This window comes from Carettochelys insculpta, chromosome 2, assembly GCF_033958435.1.
Source record: "Carettochelys insculpta isolate YL-2023 chromosome 2, ASM3395843v1, whole genome shotgun sequence".
In the NCBI taxonomy this organism is placed as follows: domain Eukaryota; kingdom Metazoa; phylum Chordata; order Testudines; family Carettochelyidae; genus Carettochelys; species Carettochelys insculpta.
In genome coordinates, this window is record NC_134138.1 from 165916017 (window position 1) to 165936089 (window position 20073).

Here is a 20073-nt window from a genome sequence, read left to right on the forward strand (position 1 = left end):
GAGGGGTGACTGGGGATATGGTATGTCTGAAATTGTGGGTTACTGGGGACACTTTTTTTAAAGGGATACTTCGTATTTAAAACAAAAAAAGGGGGGGTTGAGAAACACTGGAGTAGATCTCAGTTTAATTGGTTTAACAGCCAGCAGGAGGGATCCAGATGTTAATCCCATCAAGTTGAGTCCTATTCTTTCAGAATGTCAGGGCACTGGGAGCTACCTATGCTGCGATGTTTGTGGGGAGAGTAGGAGCGTTGGGGGGAACCACACAGCTGCGGTGAAGAGGAGATGGCCTGGTGAAGGAGCAGGAGAGCGTGACAGCACTCAGGGCTCCTTGGTAAATTAATCCTGGGCTTCGCGGGGGAGGGGGGGGGGTTTGCCAGGGGGGTTAAGTGGTGGTGGTGGTGGTTTGGGGCTATTTTGCATTCAATCCCAAAAACATGTAAAAAAGTGCTGTGTGGCTCCTATGAACAAAGATTGGGCACCCCTGGTTTATAACACTGGTTGGGCCTGAAATCATTTTGAATGTTCTCATGGAGAAGCCTAAGCTATAATATACCTATTCTTATAAATATCACCATTTGGCATTAATTCTATCACTGCTTCCTCCTCTTGTTTCGTGCAATAAGGTTTGGCAAGCACTTATCTATAATTTCCATGCCTCATGCCGCCTTATTAAGTGAAATATAAACCTTAATTACATAGTGTACATCACTATAGGAAGACGTGCAAAAGGACATCCATAAATAGTACAGTGACTCCATTAACCAATTCTCTACACCTTACTGTAGATAATACTGTAACATTAAGTACAGAGAAAATAAGGAATGGATTGAACAGCATGATTTCTGTACTATACCACAATGATCAAACAAGCAACACAGACATATTTTTCTTATTTTATTTTCCTTTTACTCCTTCAAGTACTGTAGCACAATAAGTTAAATAAAAATATCCATCCAAATTCTTTACTATCACATGGGCCACTGCAAATTTAGAGTAACTCCAATGAAGTTAAAGGAATTCTTCCAAATTTACACCACTTACTAGCAGCAGAACTTAAGTCACAGGGAACACACTAAAAGTTTGATATTTTAAGTTATTCAAATATTATGGAGCAAGAGGTTCCATAATTCTGATGTTAATTAAGAATGTTAAGAATGTTAGTTTTGGTGTGCACTACATTGCAGCCAAAGGGGGACATGAAAAAGGGAGTTAGGGAGTGAAGATGTGATTTTACTCCACTACAAGATGTCTTTTGTGAAAGGCATTACAGGAATGTCAGCTGGAAATGTGAAAAATAGTTCCAACGTAATCGAGCAACTGAGGAAGGTGCTGGGAAAAATTATTGTAATTGAAAAGCAAAGAACATGTTTATAGAATGGGAATTGTGCTTATCCTGTATAATTAACAATATATTATTGCTTAAATTTGATTTCTCCATCCATGCTTTAGCTTTCCAAATGTCCATTATTTTTAAACATTGTAATTTTCTGTCTCCCTTGCTCAGCATTAGTCCACTGCACTGTGTACTAATACTGAAAATGTGGTGGTTTTTTTCCCCCCAAAGATTAAGGCCACAATAGTGGAGAAAACATGCAAACCTGTTACATGTCAGAAACGACTATTAGTCAATCCATTCTAAAATCCTTGGGGGAAACTTTCTATATGCAAAGTATTCATTTTCCCAAATGAATTAACTCATTTGTAGATTTGGTTATCAAAATAAAATTCCACTGCATAATATATTGGCAAAAATACAAAAAAACTTCATATTCTTTTGAATTACACAAACAAAAATGACATCTTAAGATGATATCTTAATGGGTTTCACTTTTAGTACAGTATTTGAAAGCATTTTCTTAGTAGAGCAGAACAGCAATAACCACTTATATATACACCACAAAGAATTCACTGGTTTTTCCCAGGGTAAAGAACTACTAAGCAGCAGAAGTTATATCTAACCCTGCCCTGTCCAGTTTTGCTCACTGGGAACAGGGAAACCCCTCTATGCTACACAAATCCCTGAAAATTTACTAAATGAAAAGCTGCTTAGAGTAGGCAAGGACTAATTCCTCACTTGATAAGATGTTGATTCTGCATTCATTGAATTCAGAGGTAGTTTTGCCATTGACTTAAATGGTAGCAGGATCTGGTCCAAAAGAAATATTTGCTGTACTGCATTGGGGTATCACTAGAATGGATACAGCTCTGCTCCTCTCAGCAGAACTACATACAATCCCAGGCAAAAATGGCAACATGACCACAGTGCTAGCACTGAATGCTGGACTCACTGTAACCACAAATATAATTACTTATCTTAAAAACAGCTGTTTCTAAAAATCTGTAATGAGAAACAAAATAATATGATTTTAAATCAAGAGCTTGGTTTTTGTCAAGTTTCAGGCTATAGGTTGTTACAGACTCTGACAACTGAGTGTAATATTGAAAACCGATACAACCTTAAAGAAGCACTGAAATTTCACAGAAAAGTGCAACGTAACTGAAAAATATGGTCACTTCATCATTTATATTTGGTGTAACACAGCATTTTTTAAAAAAAACTTTATTTAAAACAAAAACTGCTTACTTTTAAAAAGAAACAGAACTACCATCTTGCCCATCTGCTAACAGATTGTGACACTCTGGAAGTTCTCTGATCATGACTGCAGCAGATACGCTGGGGGATTGTCACTATTTTGAGCTCTGTTATTTCATTAGGAGTTATTTAACATTACTGAAATATATTCAACACTCATATTTTCATTTTTTTTTTCTGGTAAACAGAACTTACCTTAAAACAACTGTAAAAACTTGGAGAGTCTCATGCGTGTATCTGGCAAGCAATCCAGAAGACCCTTAACCTTCACAGAACACAGTGAGAGTTGAGGGTGCTTGGCTTGCCACCAGATCAAGTGCTTACTGATGAATGCTTTCTTTGTCACAAACTGTGGTGTATGACACAGGACTTCCTAGTACAAGTAGCAGTGAAATGGCAGCTGTCGTTATGGAGTTGATACCAGCGGCAGAACATTTTAAAAAATGTTTTGAAATTTCACTTTGTAATATGCATTATAGATTACTAAACATTCATCCACTAATTCTCGAGGGAACAGAGATAATTTCTTAGAATTTTCTGTAAAGTACAGGAACACAGTGAAACTGTCAAAACATACCTTGATAAAATAGTTCAATTCTCAGAGCTTGATTGGACTGACTACTTCCTGTGTAAGCAATATGAATAATCCAGTTCCACTTCACACCATTACTCAAAGGGAAAGTATACTACAGAAAACAAATACACACTATATACACAGTATATCAAAATACGTATTGAGGAAAAAAGTGCCAATGCATTCACAGAAATTTAAACATTAGCTAAATTAAGTACCATACATGTTATAGTACAATCCATTTATTCAGACAGTTTAAGGCTAAAATAGTTACAACCTCCACTGTAGTCAAGTTTTCCTACATTTCTGAACACATACAACTATTAAAAGGGTACAGGTGATATTATTTATTGCTCTAAATGTTCTACTGGAATGCCAGATGTCCCAATTATTGTATCAACCTGCTTTTTTTAGTCAAGTTAAAGTCTTAGAACTACAAACCTATGTCACTGGTATGATTTTCCAAACTTGTATTTTGAGGTGAAAATAATTTTGAAAATATATTGGAAAATGTGAGAGTTGAGGAAAAACTGACAATTTAACAAATGTGTCCTTGTAAAAAGAAAATAATGGTCCAAATTTGCCCAACACTCAGAACAGTATAATGTGCTACAGTGATTAGTTAACTGAAACACGCATAACCATCCATCACAAAGATATTTCTGTATTTCTACAGAAGGACTGCTTTCTTTTGAAAAGAACAGCTTTGAATGAGTGGTACATATGACAACCTGCAAGTAATGATTGACTAATACCAGTCTAAACAGACTGGGGTTTAAAAAAAATAGCTGAATATGTGCTCCAAAACAAAGAGCAAACTCTTCTTCTTGCTCACAGAGCAATTATTTCTCCTGTTTAGCAAGAATGGTGCCTCAGTCTGCCAGTGCCAGGTTCTTTGATTGTAGCTTATCCATTTCTTGACCAATACTTCCTTCAATTGTATCACACTGGGCAAGAAAAGCCTGAAATAAATAAATAAACAAACAAACAAACAAACAAACCCACAAACAATAGCTGAGTGAGAGAGTTGCTGTGGAGTGATTGAACTATTTCCCCAAGAATAACCATTTCTTTTTAAATGACAATGCTCCCACCATGAAGTTAGAAGTAGAGACAACTCCAGTCTCCTCTGGCTTCAGCAAGGGCTGCAACTTTTGTTCGATCTTATTCAGTAAGGCTACATCTACACTAGAAGCATCTGTCTACAGAAATTACTGTCGGAAGAGATGTTCCTACTTCTGTCAACAGACTGCATCTACACATAAAAGTGGATCGATCTTTTGATCCGCTCTCTCAACAAAAGGGTCCCCAGAACTTCTACACAGCTTTTTTGTCAACAACTTCTGTCAACAAAACGCATTTAGTGTATAGGCGCTTCACAAGTTTTGTCTACAAAAACTCGCTTGTGTCTACAAGAAGACTCTCTAGTGCAGACATAGCCTAAGTGAATGGAAAATTCCCTCTCTTCCTAACCCAGTAGAAATCTAATGTGTCAGCTCAATGAGGACAGCAAAGTGCCACTAGATGTAGTGTTTTACATCACGAGTCAGCAAGGGGAAAGGCAAGGGGAGAGAATGAATAGGCTCAAACAAGTGGTGATCTGTATTTTGTTCTTAAATGTAAATTCCCTTTTCTGTTTTCTCATGTACAGTATAACATGTCTCTAGCACCAATACTGAAAAATCCATGGAAAGGTTTACAAAACAAATCGAACAAAACAAATCTAAGCAATTTTCATTAAACCTACAAATTTTACATCTCCACAATGCTGTAAGGCACTGGTTTTCAAACTGGTGACCAGGGGATGGGACTGGGACCAGCTGAGTCTCTGAACCAGGGTAGGCCAGCACTGGGTAGCGTGCAGGGAGTCTCCAATAGTGGTCATAGGGAGGACAGGTTCCTGCACCCGACTCCCATCCAGGCCCTCAGCCCCAGCCTGCTCCTGCATCCCTTCCCTCCCATACCCAGCAGCCCACTCCTGCACCCCTGCTCCCTGCCCAGAGCCCCCACCCTTAGTCTGTTCCTGTGTACCCCTCCTGCTCAGATCCCACACCCCAAGCCCGCTTCCTGGCAGCTCCTCCCACACTGAACCCCTTATTTTTGCCCCATGCCAGAGCTTTGGGGGGGGCCCCAAAACCAACTAGTCTGGGCCCTCCTAGGCTCTGGGGCTGGTGTGTGAGGGGAATGAGGGGGTGCTTTTCAGTCAGGGACCACATCAGTGAGGTGGTGGCAAGGTTTTGTGGTGGTTTTATTTCATTTTACAACCTTAGGCCCTGATCCTACAACTCCTGCACAAAGCCACATTGACCAGTGGGGTTCCCATATAAGCAATGGGGTATCTTTGCATGGAACAACTTCCAGAATTGAGGCCAAAGTAAGAGCTTCCTCTATAAAAGTAAAACTCTTTTCTTAATTTGTGCACATTTTATGAAGAGTGACCTGTCAGAAGTTTTTAATGCCATATCCATAATGCACACTGCTTCATTAGCAAAAGCATTTGGATTTCCCATTTGCTGCATTTTAGCTGCTCTAACTGCAGCACTGCCAGAGAAGACAGGCTGTTTCAGATATGTCCCACAGAAGGTGTCCACTGCCTTTGCAGGTGGAGAACGTATATCAACACTAGTTGGACTACCAAATATTTACTTGGATATAATTAAGTTTCCCGATCCGTTTCTTTCATTCATCTGTGTATACTCATTTTTTAAGTTCTTTAGGGCCAGGGCAGTCTTTTTAGGTCTTGTCTGTAAAATACTTTCCAGAATGGGACTCCAGTCTGCAATTTATGCTCTTGTAATGCAATTAAAAACAGAAGCAGCACCACTGCCTACCCACGGATGCCATTCTCTGTTTTTCTGGAGGAGTTAAGACTCTAATATCAAGTATGAGAACTCCACTATGTTTTAATATTGAACGAAGTGACATCTGGAAATAAATGTGCAAGCAACACACAACAGAAACAACAAAAAAGTACTGTACCCAGCATATTTCTTCTCTAACACAGCTTTCATTCTTGAGTTAAAGGCACTTTATAGCAAAGTAAATGTTATATGGAAGAAAAAATGAAAATAGCCTAATTTTTGTCTTACACAGATTGATAGCCTTCTTCACCAGTGTACCAAGATGCTATTTGAATGGCATAAACAGACTTCCAATGTGTGACTGCACTTTCATTACTCTACCCCATATAGATGCAGGAGAGCTAACGTGAGAACTGTTTTTTCTCACAGCTAATCAAATAGATTCCACACCATCATACAGCCATATGCATTAACAATTAGTGTAATTTCTACATATTAGACAACAACATAAACTATATAACTCCATCACTTTTTTGTGTCAGTTTACACAATAGTAATGTGTTACTGCTCTTAGGAAGGCTTGATAACCCATCCCTACAAGAGACTGGCCAACAGCTGAGAAATCTAAGGGATTTCCTGGGATCTAACCCCGAACATTTTATTTTAGCAGATCACACAAACTGCTGCTGTGCAAGTAACCAACATTCATTTAGTGAAAGACTCACCTGAACTTTTTTCACCAATCCCTTCTTTTTCACTTTGCAGTCACTGAAATTCTCTGGCAGATTCTGCAGTAAATAAATGAAAAATTGGATGTTGGTTCATCTTGAAATCAATGTACAAAACATAGGGGAAAAAAGCTGTACATGAATTTTACATTACTTGTGTGTATAAATGCTCTTTAAAGGATTCCACCATGTACCGTAACTGACATATTATGCTGTATACAGAGAGTGATACCTAATATTCAGTTGCACAGTAGAGTCCTTTTAAGAGGCACCCTGATAATGGTGCATCTACCTAAACTTGGAGTCAAAGGAATGCATTCAAAAGTCTAAATAATGAAGGTGCAGTGGCACAACTTGTCCATTTAAAGCTACATGCCTGGTTTTCTCTGAAGCTTATTTATAGGTATTAACGAATATAAATTGGTGTTTTCTGGTATAAATTTCCTGATGGGCATCCCTTTGTTCAATTATATTGCTTCAGCTTCCCTGCCCATGAAACTGCTGTACTAGTTGAGTTTGTGTTTGTTTAAACAATTCTGAAATGATTTGTACTTTGGAGAGAGCAGATAAACCGGACTTGTATTGACATTTATACGGTACAGTTTTGGAAAAACTTAAGTAATAGGAAAAATTGTGGGTGTACAGGGCAACCATCCGTCTTATTTTTAATGGGGCAGTCCCTTATGTCAACCCTCTGGCAGGCATCCTGCCTTTTTTAAAAATTCCAGGCAAACTGTCCCATATGTTGCATAGCAGGGGCAGGCTGTTTAAAGAATCAGCTGGGGATGGCTGGGATGGACTCTCTAAATGGCGCCCATGCACTGGGCAGCCTCTGTGCTGTCCCTGGTATGTGCTGTTTCCAGTGGCCTCCTGGAAAAAGCCAGGAGGGTCTCTTACACTGCTGCCAGTTTCCCAGTAGCAGTACCCCCAGAGACAGCCCACAGCTCCCTTGTAACAGCATGTAAGGTATGCAACTAGGCCCCACGGCTTTCCCAAAGTCTCCTGCACTGATTCCAGAATCCTGCGTCTTCCCCACACACCTCAAGCTTCCTGTCCTGACTCCTGCCCTCCTCCATGCCCACCCCACAGTCCCGACCCCCTTGCAGCTCCTCCTCACACTACCAACCCTCATCTTACCAGCTTGTACTGTGGAAGACAGCAAGAAGATAAGGCAAGGCATGTCTAAAGAGGAGTAAGTACTTAACTGTAAGTCTGTCTTTTTAATAGGAGCTCAGTCAACTTAGTGTTATTTTGAACGTTTGTACTGTGGTGTTCTGATTGTCGTTAAACTTACTTAAATCTGGGCAATTTTACCAGGCGTCCCCTATTTGCATAGGGAAATATGGGCACCTTGTGGGTGAATAACAATCACATACAGGCTGTGTCTACACTTGCATTCCTCTGTCAAAAGAAGCATGCAAATAAGGGAAATTGAAAATGCAAATGAGGCAGATTTCCATATCTGGTTCCTCATTTGCATATTCTTTCAAAAGAAGAAAAGCAGCATAGACGTGGCTCTTTTGAAAGCAAACCCCATCTTCGAAAGAACTCTTCTTCCCCTTTTTATGGGAAGCAGGGTTCTTTCGAAGATGGGGATTTACTTTCAAAAAAGCTGCATCTACATTGCTTTTCTTCTTTTGAAAGAATATGCAAATAAGGTGCCAGATACGGAAATTTCTGATTTTCCTCATTTGCATGCCTCTTTCAAAAGAGGAATGCAAGTGTAGACACAGCCATAAAGTTATAAGAAAACAGGACCTGAGTCTGAAATGTGCTAAGCAACCAAGCATCTCCTTTAGACCTGTACATGCTTACCCTTTTGGGGTAGAAGGCCGCAAGAAGAGGGGAATAATTATTTCTTTTGTCCTTGGCCTAATAAGCAGTCCCTTAAACTAAATTTTCATTTACTAAAGGAGTTAAATAAAACACCAGATACCGATCTACAAGCCAGAGGAGATTATAAAAAAAAGTTGGGTTAGGGGCATCAGTGAAGTCTAGGGTTAGCTTTTGGATCAGGGACAGGGTCTTCTTTTGTCTCATTGAACTTCTTGGCAAACTATGAATATTATTAGAAGCACCATCACCCAGACTCCACACATATACCTCTGGTGGAAGAGAGGGGGGCTGCGCTCTTGTGATCTGTTCTGAGGCTCTTCCTTGGAATCAGCATCTTGCTCATACATGGCTGAAATTTGAAATCCCCTTCATTCCCAATCCCCCTGGCTGCTGGAGGGGTAAGGAATTCTCTTTTCCACATACTACTTTAAGAGTTCCCTAACTGTTTAAGTGGAGTGATTTCTACTACTAAACCCCCTACTAGTTGCTGGACATTCTGCAAGCATTCAGCTTCAACATCTACTTTGGACTTCCCATGCTGCAGCAACGTATAGCTGATGTAATTCTTATCAATTTTCAGTGCTGAACACTGGGCTCAGCATGACATTAATGTTAATATTAATTTCTCTCTGGTGGTAACGAAAACTATGAGCAGCAGCAGAGGTACTGCAGAGATCCATCTGCAGATTCAGATTGACAGCATTAAAGCAGTTTATGTTTGGAAAGTCATTTTGCAACCATCAGGATAAACATTTAAAAAATTAGAGCTTATATTCTTCAGAAATTGATGATCACCACTCAAGCCACACAGCACCAAACAGAGAATTTCTCCTACATGTCTCTAAAAATTTAATTTTTTCAAGTCTCGTCATAATACAATGCATAAATTCTCCATATCTTCCTCCTTCAGTGCATAATGTGGAGGATAAAACACAAAATTACTAGAAATATACCCATTCATTCTATGAATCTACTGGTTCCTAGTGTGTAACATCTCTCACGCCTTACAGCTGATCAGTTGGTTTCATTTACTTATCATAGAATCAGTTCCTTCAGACCTACACCACAGGGCAAATTCAGAAGCAGTTCTACCAGTGCCTGAAACAATTCTTGGAGGTCAAACATACATTCTCATAATAGTTTAATTAACCCAAAACCACATTACTAACATGGCAAGCCCACTGTATGTCCCTCTTCCAACCTAACTTTTCAAATGCTTATCATTTTAGGCGTCACACTTACATTATAGCTAATGTGTAAGTTTTATTCACCATGTTTTTCCTTTAAAACAATTAATGACAAATTTCCCAGTAAAATGTATTGCAATGATCCTTTATTCATTTCAACTTCCTTAATGTCCATACTTCTCTTCCAATTAGACAGGCTGAACAAGGGGAGCCTACTTGATATTTTTCTTTCATAATTGTATAGATTGAGGACAGTATGAAACAATGATAAAAAATAAACTACAACATGTTCATACATCAGGGCTAATCCCAAAAACAAACACCAACAAAAATAACTGAAATAAAACAATTAAGCCTTTGCAATAAGTTATATGACAACCAGTTAGATATTGAAGTCATCTTTTTAGAGTAGACCCCCAGCTTACACGGAGGTTGTGTTTGTGGCAACCCCTGCATAAGCTGCATTTTCACATAACTCGGGGAGCCAGGAAACTGACCAGTGCAGCAGCGCTGGTCAGTTTCCCTTCTCCTCCCTTGAGACACCAGGCTCCAGCAGCAGGCCAGCAGAGGGGAGCCAGGAAACTGACCAGTACCATTGCTGGTCAGTTTTCCAGCTCATGCCAGCAGAGGGGAGCCAGGAGCCAGGCTGCCACCTGGTTCATGGAGACCAGAAAACTGCTCCTGTCGGGCAGCATTAACCTGAGATGTTGCGCATTTGGGGTTTTATGATATTTTAAAAAAATCAAGGCTAAGTTTTCCAATGGATTTATTTTGTGGTAGGACATTTTGCAACTCTACTGGAAAAGTACACACTCCACCAATTGATCTTCTATTATAAAATATGATTCTTGTAATGAAAATTCCATACCTATTGAGGGTGTGAAAGAGGTCTGACTCAGGGTTTTCAGTACCAAACCAATTTTATCCCCAAATCACTACAAATCATAACCTGGCGATCAAGTAGACCTAATCACTAACTGTTTCTCAAATTCAGGAATGTGATACCACTATGTGTCACAGAAGTTCTTACTGTGCCCTGGGGATAACATGATTGGGACAAGCAAAATAATTTAAAGACTTTAATCACTTTACAAATTTACAAAGAAAAATAGGACATAAGGCAACATGTTAGTTCCTTTACAAAATCTTTTTGCGTCTGAAGCTGACAGCTTCTAATATAGATCACACTTTCCATAAGTGGCAGACCTGTTTTTGCCCAGGGAAGTGTTCTCCACAGTCTTGAAAATTATTCTCAATAGTAATTATCTCTTTAGATAATTAGAACAGACATGTCAATTCATTGATGGTGAGGGAAAGCTTGTTTAAAGGTAGCTGATCCCTGTTTGGTATATCACTGATAAATCAAAACAGGATTTAGCAAACTGTCCATTTAACTGGAGAAGAGCTCGGAGATTATTCATGTGAAGTCTTACACCTGAGTTCTGTAACTGCAGCCACGCAAAAAAACCATTGTGCTCGTACAAAGGGCAACTGACATCTCAACCTGGGTAAGAGAAAAATTGGAGCTCTTTTTATCTTAACTTGCCAATTTGTTTGAAGAATGCTTTGCAGGTAGCAGTAATGAAGAGTAATAATTTTAAATTAAAATTAAATCCCAGAATCTCTCTTTTTTACCTTAGTCAGTTTATGTCTCCTCTCCAGGAATACGGTGTCCAATTATTCAGGGTTTAACAGCTGAAGCTGGTATTAAACCTTAAGTCACAATAACATTTTAATATTAAATTGAAATCAAGTTTAATAGTAATGTTAACCTAACCTTAGGCAATGCTTATGCAAGACTCTCTCACCAAGTGAATGCTGAGGTTTGGTGGTGGCATTTCTTGCAGAGCAATGCTTGGGCTAAAGAATGCTTTCTACCGCTTTTGTTCTGGGTGTTCTGTTGTTTCTTTGTCTCCATCTCTTGTTCCTCTCTTCTCCTAAATTGCATTAATTTAAAAGGGCAATTTATTCACTTTCGTTCCTCAGATCCCAATAACAATCTCAATAATCTTTCTTCTGACTTGAATGGACAATGAATCAGGTCCAGAGTTCAAAGTAACTGAAGAATACACATCTTAGTGTTCAGCTGGATTCAGAGAGCAGAGTTTGTATCAGATCATATAGGTTAGCCAATACAGAAGAACTAATTGCGAGACAAATTTATATGCATTATCATTTGTGTTGGGTGTGACAGGTCTTGGAATCACGTGGAAATTTTGTTTTTATGTTTTGTTTTAAGTTTTCATTCTCTAAATTAGCATTTCTGTTCCATAAATGCTTAAAAGAATTTGAAAGGCTTGTAAATGAGTATAAACACAGATGATCAACAGTAAAGAATTTTTGCTACTTAAACATAATACCTTTAAGGCTTATAAAGTGTGTGACTTCTTTGAACAATCCCTCTCTAGTCTAATTGTGCCATTAAATTTGGTGAGTAAGTTGCATAAGCACACCACATAATTAAGTCCCAGTTTTAATAATTATTCAGATATTTGAGCAGCTTCTTAATAAAAAACAGAGAAAATAATGAGCTAGATGACAGGCAGGGCCCCATCTCTCATTAAAGAAAAGGGTGTATACCTGCTATTTATACTTTTGAAACTTTCCACCAAAATCTTTGGTTTGATGATTATTATTCACAGGAAAACACCTATGAATGGTTATAAGGTAAAATATCTGCAGTTAAGAAAAATATGAAATTTACAAAGCTTCAGAAATAAACTTGCATCATTCTAAGCGCTGTGGGCCAAAATAAGGTTTCATCTTTAATGAACTGTCTATACTCCCAGTAAATTGTAATACATATAAAAATGGTTTCCTAAATGTAATATTAAATATCCACTTTTAACCCACGGTGTACTTGTTAAAGTGATCAGTATTTGATATGGACATATTTAAAATTTGTATAAAATATATAAAGTGTAGCATGGGCTAAAAGTAAAGGGGTGGAAAACTCATTTGTCACCCTAAAGCAGACATATATAGAGCTTGCTACGTATAAGTCCATACTCTTTCCCCTAATTCGATATTTTCTTAATCAAATCAATTTCTTTTAATAGTGTAAATTTGTTTTAATATTTTCTATGCCTCCTTAAGATAAGAGCTGTGTCTTCACTAGAGCTGGTATGCTCACCCTAGAGTAAACTGTCTTCAATGCACCTTACATGAACCACTGGCTTGGGAAGACACTTCTGCTAATTGTGCCTTTTAAACAGGTCAATGACATCAGTAACCAATTATGAATTTGTAATTAAAATTTCACAGCAAAGTTGGGTAAGATATAGAATTGCACGTGTCACTTAAAATGACTGACGCTGAAATTGCACTAACTGCTCTTTGCAGCAGGAGCTACCCTTTCGTTTAGTTTACACTGTGGTTAAAAAAATGGGGCCCTACTACATGGCTGATATTCTGAGGCACTATTAGTAAACAAAGAAAGAGCAACAACTACCACGACATAAATTGTAAATGATCATTTTAACTTTGACTGCTTCACAAAGTCTTCAAAACAGACACTTCAATGCTTTCTATAAATCACCAAGTTTGCAAACTGCTAAAATCTTACAGCCCTAACTGAAATGGAAAGTTCCCATCTACCTGCTGTACGTAACACTTTGGCTATGTCCACAGTAGCCCGTCCCACCTTCGAAAGGGGATGCTAATGAGACACTTTGGGATATGCTAATGAGGTGCTTCAGTGAATACACAGCACCTCATTAGCATAAGGGTGGCCACGGCACTTGGAAAGTGCCGCTTTCGACCACGCGCAGCTCATCTATAAGGGGATTTCGAAGTGTTCGGAGTCCGTTTGAAAAGGAGCCCATGTAGAGCAGCTGTGTGGGATTGAAAGCGGCACTTTTGAAGTGCTGCGGCTGCCATTATGCTAATGAGGTGCTGCATATTCACTGCCGGTCTCATTAGCATCCCCCTTTCGAAAGGGGGAGGGCTAGTGTAGATATAGCCTTTGTGTCACAGATGGGAAGCTTTCCATTTTGGTCATGAAGTGCAAGTGGACTTCTAAGCAAGTAGCTAAAAGTAGTTTTTGCAAAGAGCAGGAGAAAATATTTTGCGGACCACGATCCAGAAGTTCAAAGGACAGACGGAATGCCTTCCATGTAGTCACACTGAATTTTAGCTGACCGCTCACTGAAAGTAGGGATCCATACTAGAAACCATTGCTCCCTCTATGTCCATGTGTGGAATGAATTTTGTTACTTGCACCAATATGGAAGGAGGAGTAGCAGGGCTACAGCTGAGGGGTTCAGGTGATGAGAGAGTGCTCTGGGTTGCAGTAGGTTGGATGTGTGGGTGAGAGGGTGGTGGCCAGGGAGGAGTAGGACATGCTCTAGGACGTAAACTGAATTTGAAGTAAAAACTGTTGCCTAAGGGGCAGAATTTGTATAAAAGTAGACCAAAATCTACTTAAAACAGAAGTCTGTGTCTATATATGGATGATAAGAAATATGCTTTAATGGAATGACATTGTCAATTTATCTGGATAAACACCTGACAACTTAATATTACAGTCATCATTGCCACTAAATACTTTGACTTTGGGATTTATAGGATGTGAAATCTGCCACCTAAAACTGATTCCTTGTTTTACCAAACAAGGACATTTGATATCATTTGAGAGATGATCAAAGAAGGACTTTTCCTCGTAAAAAATTCTGTATGTAAAAGAAAAAAAAGGTATAAAAAAATCTGCAAAAAAAAAGATTTTTTGAATTTTATAGGCCTTGTCTACACTAGCCCAAATCTTCTAAATGGCCATGCAAATGGCCATTTCGAAGATTACTAATGAGGCACTGAAACACATATTCAGCACCTTATTAGCACGCCAGCAGCCAAGGCTCTTCGAAATTTCTGCATCTCGCTGCCACGCAGCTCATCCAGATGGGGCTCCTTTTGAAAAGGACCCTGGGAACTTTGAAATCCCCTCATTTCTATCAGCATTGCATGGCCATTGCGAAGATTTGGGCTAGTGTAGATGTAGCCATTATGTTTTAGCTGATGCACACTGAAAATAATGTGTTTAATAATGTTAAAAATCATTTTGTGGCATACAAGAAATTAAATTACGCCCTTCGCAACAAAAGCTCAAAATTTACATTATTGTTAAAGTTGTGGCAGTACAAAAGCAATAAATAAGGTCACATAAAAGCCAGTTTAATAAAAACCTTACTCAGGTCTTACAACTCCTCACTGGCTGAGCTTGGGTAGGGACCAAACTAAAACATGTCGTTAAAGTGGGTTCACTGTTTCCAGCTTTACCTATTATTATAAAGATACTATATTCCTGATCTTGCAATCTACAGGCAGAGAACCCCTAGGATCACAAGGAGTTCTGCTAAAATAGATGTGGCTCACTATGGCTACATCTACGCTAGAGGGTTTTGTCGACAAAACAGGCATTTTCCAACAAAACGTTCAGAGCATACACACTAAAAACGCGTTCTCTTGACAGAAGTTGGCACTTTTTTCGACAGCCTTCTGCCTCTGCCCCATGAGGCAGAACGTCATTCTCAACAGAATCTGTTGACAAAAAAGCTGTGTGGATGCTTGGGGGTGGGGCTCTGTGTTGACAGACAGGGCTTCCAGATCACCAGGCAGCGCTGTCTGCTGTACTTCCCGTTGGCCGGTCTATCAAGAGAGCAGAGGTGCAGTCTGGCCGCTCTCTGTGGACAGAGAAGATTGACAGAGCGATCTGCTTTTGGGTGTGGTCGCAATCTGACGACAGGAGTTTTTTGGAAGATCTCTTCCAACAGCAACTTCTGCCAGCTGGTCCCGCTAGTGTAAACATAGCCTATGAGTCTAAGGGCCTAAGGTATTACCACAGGTTGAAACTTTCTAGTCCGGCAATTTCTTGTCCGGCAAAATCCCTATTCTGGCAAGCCCACAGATGTTGCTGGACCACAGTGCCTAGAACACAGAGTTCCACCTACACAGAGCCAGAGCACAGCCCCCCAGGTGGCTGGAAGCCTCTAAGTCCTCTGCAAGATGGCAGGTTCCCGGAAGTATCAGTTGCCACAAAGTCATGATGGCAGTCAGAGTCAGAGCTGCTGAGTCTGCTGGGTTCGGGGAGCCAGCTGTCCAGAAGCCTCACTGCAGGGATCCCTGCCAGCAGTCCTGTTGTGGTGGGGGAGCTGTCCCATGCTGGGAAGCCCTGCTGGCAGCTGTGTGGTGAGGAGCTGCCTATGGAACCTAGCTGATGCTTGGAGCACTGCCAAAAGCCCCAAGGCAATGGGAAGCCCAGATGGGGAGCCCTGAAGCCCGTGGCAGGGAGCTGGGCCGTGGGGCACAGGGGAGGAGGAGAAAGGGAAGCCCCATCAAGAACCCTGACTGGTGGCAGGGAGCTCCAGCAGGGAGCTGGAGGTAATCAGGCAGGAGTCAGGTCAGCAGGCTGGCAAACCTTCATTTCTCAGGGCAGCCCAGAGGCCTGACCTCCCACGGTCTGTCACATCCCCTCAGTCAGGTCCTGAGGGTGCCAGACCAGGGAGGTACATTCTGTATTGCAAAATACACTATAGGTGAGAACGGGAATAATATACAATACAGTTATAGCAGGAAAAGGAATTCTTCCAGATAGTATGATCCTGTGGCTAAGGAACTGGACTGGGACTCAGGAGACCTGTGTCCAATTCCTAGCTCAGCCACGCTGTAACCATGGGCAAGTCACTCACTCAACTCACTATTTCACATCTCCATCTGTATGGGAGAAGGTATAATACCTTCTACCTTAGAGGTGTGCTGTGAGGATAAAATCCATAAATGGTCTGTGTAACACTGAGATAATGCAGTGCTGAGGGCTGTACAAGCAGCTTAATACATTCCAAAGAAATCAATCCAGGCCTCAGTTTGCAAACATCTTAAACACAAAATTTACAAACCCATGTTTGACTAACCAAGAGGCTCATCATTGTTTTTGCTTTCCCTGCACCCAAAACAAGCGTAAAAAGGAAGGTGTCCTTCTGGTTTTTATTAGGTTCTTAATGTTATTGTAACATAGTTTCATTTAATAGGCTCTGCCAGAAGAAATGAAAAAGAGTAAAACATATTTCATGTGGACATATCAGGTTGAAGCCCAATAGGGTGCTCTTCTGTATTCGGGGGATGCATACATGGGCATTAGTGTAACCATTTAGAAACTGGAGCTGCCATGAACAGCAACATGAAGAGGTAACTGAAGACATACAGGAAAAACAACTGGATATCGAAGAAAACATGAGCAACCCAATTAATTTTTTTTCAAAATAAACCACAATCAGTTTGTTGTTTGTTTTTTAAAATGCTGTAAGGAGAACAAACTGTACTGAAAAAGGGCAACAAACCAAAACCTTCTTTAAGGAGTATACAATGCCTTTGTATAACTATATACTCACAATGGCATCTATCTGTTCCAGGATCTTCATAAACTGCTCAGCAGTTCCTTTTATTCTCTTGTCCAGGTGGTTAAGGGCTTCAGCTTGAAGATCTTTTGCCAGAAAGCCCTATATGAGAAGAAAAACAATTATTCCATATTCAAAAGAATGTACATGCTTCCAACTGAATATGAATTTAAAGTCATTTTGGTGCAAAAATTTTAATTTTAATTTTAATTCAGATGTTTGAATTATTTTATTATTAGAAAAAAACTTTCTATTTAAGGAGAGTAGGCCTTTTTTAAAATAAAAGGGAAATCAGAAGGCTCAAAATTCAATCTGCCTTTCATTCTCCCTTATACCCCTTTCAAACATTAATGTAGTTCTGTATGGCTATGCCTACACAGCAGTGTTATTCTGCTGATTTTGAAATAGTGCAAAATGCATAACGAAATAGTGCTCGGCTATTTTGAAATAGCGTATCCACACACCACAGAGCCTTTTTCGGATTAGAGCCCTTGGAAATACTTTCGCTTATTTCGAAATAGCCCCTATTCAGTGTTTATACAACCCCAATTCCAAAATATCTATTTCAGAATAGGCACTATTCCTTGCAGAACGGGATTTATAGAACTCAAAATAAGCCATCCACTATCTCAAAATTATTCTGAAATACCAGTTTTGCTCTGCAGACACTTACAAAATTATCTTGGAGTAACAGCTGTTATTCTGAAATAACTTTGCTGTCTAGGCACACCCTATAGCTGTGACTGCACTGTCCCTCCCTTTGGAAGGGGCGTGTAAATGCAGTGGACCGAAAATGCTGATGAGGCATTTACATGAATATTCAGTGCCTCATTTGCATAAAGGCAGCCACTCATTGTGTTGAAAGTGCTGCTTTTTATATGCAAAATAGCCATGTAAATGGGGTTCCTTTGAAAGGAAGCCCCGCTTTTCAAAGCACTCTTTTTCCTGAAAAAATTTATGTTGCTGGGACTATCTTCTACCATGTCCTTATATAATTCCTAACACAATGAGCCCCCAAAGCAGGATCCGTAGAGCTATTACAACAAAAATAACCTGATGTTACTACTTTAAAAAAAATTGCAATGAATGAATTTCAGCAAAAATTAAGACAATAATCACTTTCCTTATAATCCTGAAAAATCTGAAGTGCAGACTTTCTGTCTTTTAAGCCAGTGAATACTGACATCAACATTGTCTTAAACAGATGTTAGAAAGAATCATTTCTACGCCTATATTTTCATTCCCCCTCTTTATGATACCACTGATGTCACTCAGTGACTAAAGAATCAGGAAAACTGCTTTGAACTGTAAATATAGGAGAGCTAAGAATTATTATTGTACATATAGTTCTGGATTTAAAGGACATAATTTATTTAAAATACAGTACTTTTTCCAACAACAGCTGCCTATTTTCCCTGCTTTGGGTAATACAGAAATAAGTTTATCATTTAGGGATAAACACAGTAGTGTCTACACAGCAGTTATTCCGAAATAATGATCGCTAATCTGAAATAACTTTGCAAGCATCTATACAACACAAACGCTATTTAAAAATAATTTAGAACTAGTGGACAGTTTATTTAAAATTTGATAGACCTCATTCTATGAGAAACAGCACCTATTTTGAAACAGATATTTCGGAATAAGGGCTGTGTAGACACTTAATAGAGACTATTTCAGAATTAGCTATAGTACATCCAAGTGTTCTAATATGAAGCTGAGTGCTATTTCGATAAACATTTTGTGTGTAGATGTGCTATTTCAAAATAAGCTATTCTGGAATAGCTTATTTTGAAAAAAACACTGCTGTATAGACATAGCCCCAGAAAAATTTCTACAGGTTATCTATGCAGCTAAGAGGTAAAAACCAAGACATCACTGGGAATACAAACCTTATGAGATATTAGTTTCTGAAGTAAGGAGAGTATACTATACAAATATATGAGATGTGAAGGACATAAAAAGATTTTACCTTTTGAATGCCTGTAAACTCCTTATTAACTTCCTCTAATTTGTTAGCAATTTGCTCCACTGACTTCTCCAAATCTTTTAATTTTTTTAATTCCACCTCTTCCTCTGGACTATTCTGTATAGTTTTTAAAAAAAGGACAAAATAAACCATTTACCATGAAATCAGCCATGGCATTAATCTATCTGAGTTAAATCGTAACAAAATAACATTTAATATGAAAACTAATGCTTTCATCTTTATTGTCATAGATTCAACATCAATAATTTGCCAGTTTTAAGTAGTCAATCAAATAAGCTGTCTCAGTTTGTATTACTCAGTTATTACTATCCTCAGTTTTGGAACTGATACATTGCATATAAATACAGTATAAGATTATTTCAAAGGAAAAGATCAAAGAATTTCTAGTTTTACTAATAATTAAACACCTTATGATAAAACTTGACTTCCTTACTGTCAACAGTTTTCCTGCCCGCTGCTGGTGAAGTCAGCAGAGTCAGCTGCCTTTTCATCGTTAGGGATAAATTTTATCATGGTAAAATTATGCGTAATTCACAGCACAGATATGGTAAAAAAAGGTAGAGAATTCACGCTGTGGGCATAAACTTGCGAGCTCTGCTGCCAGGCATTAGTAGTTCATTAGTTTGCTTTCCTTTAGTCCTCCTTTAAATGTGTTTAGATAAAAGCAAATTAACAAATGGTAAATGACTATTTACTAATCCAAGCAACTGAACAAACTGTAAAAGTGCAGCAGCAGGAACTGTATGACTAGTAAGATGCATGAGCTCCATGGCAGTGGTGATCATCGTGACATAATCGTATCCCCATTCCTTGCAAGTAGCTGACAACAGACTTGGTACCAATATTTAACTTTCTGCACAATGTCCTTGAACAATAAGGCAGAAAAGCGCAGGAATGCAGAACAGATTCAGGAATGTTGGTAGGATGACAAATGAAGCCAGGGCTAACCACATGCAGCACTTTCACAAAATGT

General features: G+C 39.2%; 1 protein-coding gene across 5 annotated transcripts in view; it reads right to left on the reverse strand.

The window, feature by feature from the left end:
- Positions 1-884: 884 nt before the first annotated feature.
- Positions 885-20073, reverse strand: part of BAG1 (BAG cochaperone 1) — a 29893-nt gene continuing 10704 nt past the window's right edge. For 4 of the 5 annotated variants that reach the window (XM_074987984.1, XM_074987988.1, XM_074987987.1 and 1 more), the window contains 4 exons: positions 19083-19196; positions 17105-17212; positions 6697-6759; positions 885-4132 (listed from right to left, as the gene is read on the reverse strand). In XM_074987984.1, the coding sequence (XP_074844085.1) occupies positions 4043-4132; positions 6697-6759; positions 17105-17212; positions 19083-19196 (375 nt within the window). In that variant the 3' untranslated portion in view covers positions 885-4042. Of the gene's footprint in view, positions 4133-6696; positions 6760-13706; positions 15401-17104; positions 17213-19082; positions 19197-20073 lie in introns of those variants that run through there. The other variant, XM_074987985.1, reaches the window with a different exon arrangement.